This window comes from Cicer arietinum, chromosome 5, assembly GCF_000331145.2.
Source record: "Cicer arietinum cultivar CDC Frontier isolate Library 1 chromosome 5, Cicar.CDCFrontier_v2.0, whole genome shotgun sequence".
Taxonomy (NCBI): Eukaryota; Viridiplantae; Streptophyta; class Magnoliopsida; order Fabales; family Fabaceae; genus Cicer; species Cicer arietinum.
This window is the reverse complement of record NC_021164.2, coordinates 22615708-22619911: the sequence shown is the minus strand read 5'-3', so window position 1 is coordinate 22619911 and position 4204 is coordinate 22615708. Positions and strand designations below refer to the sequence as shown.

Sequence of the window (4204 nt, the reverse complement as noted above, 5' to 3'; positions counted from 1 at the left end):
AGATAACATTAAATCAACTTGCAAAAATAAATGTTATGCATGTCATAAACACATTAAAAAATAAACATCAAGATGAGAAACACAAGTTTTGCACTAGCTATGGAAATGTGTATTGAAATAATCATTATAACTAAAGTTATTATAGAAATGATGAATCAAGATGAGAAACACAAGCTTCTATAGTAGCTATGGAAGCTCCAACTACAGCTAGTTTGCAAGTTCCTTTTCCTTAACATCAACTCTTCCTAAAACTACTTATGTTTATATGTTGAGGCAAAATCTCAAATCAAGTATTTTGAAGATAAACAAATAGTTAGTTAATCAATAATGATGGTTCCTATTATGTTGTTACTTGTGTTTTTGAGTGATTTATTCAAGATAGGTGATCAAATACATTCATACAACAATCAACGATCTCACCATAAAATTAATCAAGAACATCATGTTTATCAAAGATCATTCTGGTTATCAAGGAACATTCTGGGTTTTATAAAAAAATAATTCTAGTTATTTCTTTTTAAGGACAAAATTAAAACAGAACGTTCCCCATAGTTAAAACTTCAAGTTAAAGAATATCAAGAATACTCAAATGACTAATCAAACCTAGATCTCAAGCTGAAGGCCCAAAGAAGAAAAAAAACCTCCAGATCGACGACCAAATTGATCTCTAAATTGATGAGTTGTAAGCAAGAACAATAAGAAAATGGTAAGCTATTGCCGCAATTTTTGTAGAACGCTCAACATGCTTCTAAGACAAAGGATTGACACTTCACTTCAATCAATCATACATGTTTTCTATACAACACAAAACCAAGAACGTTCTAGTTTTGTAGAAGAACATTCTGGATCGAATAATATACATGTCTATTAAAGTTCAATCTGGACAAACATTTTGCTCAAGTTAAGTAACGACTATATTGAGTTTTTCTAATCCTCTCTTCATCTATAAAAGGAACATCAAGGTGAAGACAACAACAGGAGTTTGTAGAGCAATCATTCCAATATTCAAACAATCATACTTAAGCAACAAAACTTCAACTTTCTCTTATTATATTCAAGGATCTCCTTATTGAGTTATTGCTGATAGCCAATCTCAAACAAGTATTGAGTAGATTTTGATCCTAAAACCTTTTATCATACACATCATTTGAAACTCAAGTCTATCTCTTAAGATAGTTTGAGTTTGTTGTAAAAATATTTTTAGTTATTAAAAGGTAACTTGTAAAAATTCTTTTAAAGTTGAAAGGTGAATTCTGAAATTATTTTTGGATGAACCAGGATACATCATTGTGTGATATTCTTATCCTTATCCTTATTTATTTCTCACTCACTAATCACATATCACCTAGAAATAATTTGCTTTATTCATTTGTAACTCACCTAGAACGTTATGGACTTTTTGTTTGTAACAAAGATTAATCTTGAGTTAATTTAAATTAAATTCAGGTATTAACATTTTAAAAAAGGATCACAATTCTAACTCATTTTCTTGTGATTGATATTGCTATTGCATTATACGTCTGAAATTCTCTGCCCTTTTTCAATGAGTTGTTCCCCTTTTATATGACAATTCTAGGATCTTTTAGCTTTCCTTTTTGTCCTTCTCTTCACAATGTATCATTTGGTCCATTGGGAAAGGTTTGTCAACCTACATCTTGCCATTTACACATCCTAGTATTGGGAGGTATCCTTGGACTTTTGGAACATAGTAATGTACACATAGAACCCCCAAATTGCATTTTCCTTGCTGCTCACAGGTAGGTCTGTGTAAAAAATCCGGTTATGAGACTCAAAATTCAAAATTGGATCCACATCCATTTTAAATATCCGGTTAAAATCATATGGTTATAATCCGATTTATTTATAAACCGGTTGGATAACCACTTGTGTTTTATATTTGGATTTGGTTTTTATCCACTACCAATGTTTTGTTAATTTTGAGATTTTATTTCTTCAAAAAAATTTGAATTTTTTTTTGGAAAATTATCGGAAAAAAATTATGAAAAAAAAAAAATTTCGAAAAAAAATTTTAAATCAATTTTTTTTTAAATAACCGATTTTAAAACTATGAATAAATATTTTTAAAAAAAATAATCAAATTTTAACCGATTTTGAAAAAAAAATCGATTTTAAAATTAAAATTTTCAAAACCGGTTGCTTAATTATAAACCGGTTATTTAACCATAACCAATTTTATAATTGATTTTATAACCGATTTTAAACCAAATAATGAATTTGGTTATAAATCTAAATACATATATTGATTTTAAAATGGATATGGTTTGATTTTAAAAAAAAACCAACCATGAACCGCCTTACTCAGAGGCATGCTCTGCACCGTACTGTAGCATTTTCTATAGAATTTTTATCCTGGGAGAGTTTCTTCAATTTTCACCTTCAAAATCAGCACATCTAACACAACTCTTCCTAAAAGTAAAGTTAAATTCAATTGTAATTAACTTGACATAACTATTGATATTAAAGCTGAATTTCTAATATATTAATTAACACCTACTCAAAATTATGACAATATTATGATACAAACAAAGTAATGGAGATCATATATTATAAACACTACTTTAGGGAGAGTAATAATATTTTTTGTATACGTTGATGACATCATTGTGACAAGAAATGATTGCAATGAGCAACAAGTCTTAACTCAACATTTAGCAAAAGAGTTTGAAATGAAAACTTTTGGGAGGCTAAACTACTTTTAAGGAATAGAAGTGTCTTTCTCAAAAACTGGGTATTCTCATATCTCAACAAAAGTATATCATAGATTCGCTCAAAGAAACAAGTAAGCTAGCTTGTAAACCTGCCATAAGTTGGGTAGTGTGGAAGACGACACAATGGTGGATAAAAATAATATACTAAAGACTAGTTGGGAGATTAATTACCTTTCTTACACAAGGCTAGATATTGCATTTGCGTAAGTGTAGTTAGTCAATTTATGCAAAACCCAAGGGGAGTTCATATACTTGCAGCTCAGGATTTTGCAATATCTTAAAAGAACTCCATGGATAAAGATTTTGTTTAAAAGGAATGGAAGTGCTACTATTGAGACTTATACCAATGTTGATTATGCAGGTTCAATTATTGAGCAAGATCCACTACATAGTATTGTACATTAATCGGAGGAAATCTTGTAACTTATACTGCAAGAATATTACATGTCTACAGGAAGAGAAACGTATTATTAATAAAGTGGCACTAACGTCCATTATAGAGTCTCATCTAAAATTTAAACTCTGGCTTTCAAAATTACAATATCAAACTTTTACCACTAAACTGACGCATCAAATCCACCTTTAAGAGGCATAATACGTCCAGATTTAACAGAAGCAACATCAACAAATACAACATTATAAGAATTAAATATAGTTAAAATTAAACGTGATCCACCTTCTCTCGAATCAAAAGTATTCAATCCAAGCAAACCACAATCACCACTCACATCCAAACAAAATCCAAACCTATAAACATATCCAGAAGCATGTCTCACAATTAAAAATTTGCCATTGAGTATTTCTAAACCAAGATGATTTTCAGGACCACCAATACCAACACAACCTTGAGGAGTAAAATCATCAACAAACACAATCCATTTTGATGATTCAACGCAATTTGGCTTCTTAGTGAACTCAATTTCAAGATCAGTATTAGTCAAGATATTATTACCAGTGTTATTACTTCCTGATAAGGTGAATTTAACTGGTAAACCTCTTGTCGCATTATTTTGTAGGACAGTTACAGGACACTCTGCATCACTAATTTTGTTTAGGGTTAGTCCTCCAGTTTTAGGGTTATCACTTGCTGGAAAAATGTAGTATTCATCACCAGGGATAAGGGGGTTACCATTTGTATCCAACACTTGCTCAATAGCATTGTTATTGGAGAATGCAAATAAAGGATTGGTTAGAATTGCAAATAGGAGGAATACAATGGATTTCATGGTTTGGTGTATAAATTGATACTGTTTTGTGTTTTGGTACTTTCATTACCTTTGCTCTATAGTCTATTATATAGTTGTAAAGAAGGAAACAAGACTTTTAGCTTTTACTATTTAATTGATTTAATTAATTCGATTATGATACTTGGTACTACCATGTGTAATATAATTTACACAAACGTGGCCAACTATTATCGACCAGATATATTCCTTCATTCCAAAATCATTGTTGGATATGTTTGACCTGCAATT

General features: G+C 30.2%; 1 protein-coding gene across 1 annotated transcript; it reads right to left on the bottom strand.

Moving 5' to 3' along the window:
• Positions 1-3240: 3240 nt before the first annotated feature.
• On the bottom strand, positions 3241-3976 carry TPI1 (triosephosphate isomerase 1; the record flags this gene model as incomplete). The annotated part of the gene is given in 1 exon segment (NM_001279070.1): positions 3241-3976. A coding segment is annotated over 1 exon segment (669 nt).
• Between the last annotated feature and the right edge of the window lie 228 nt (positions 3977-4204).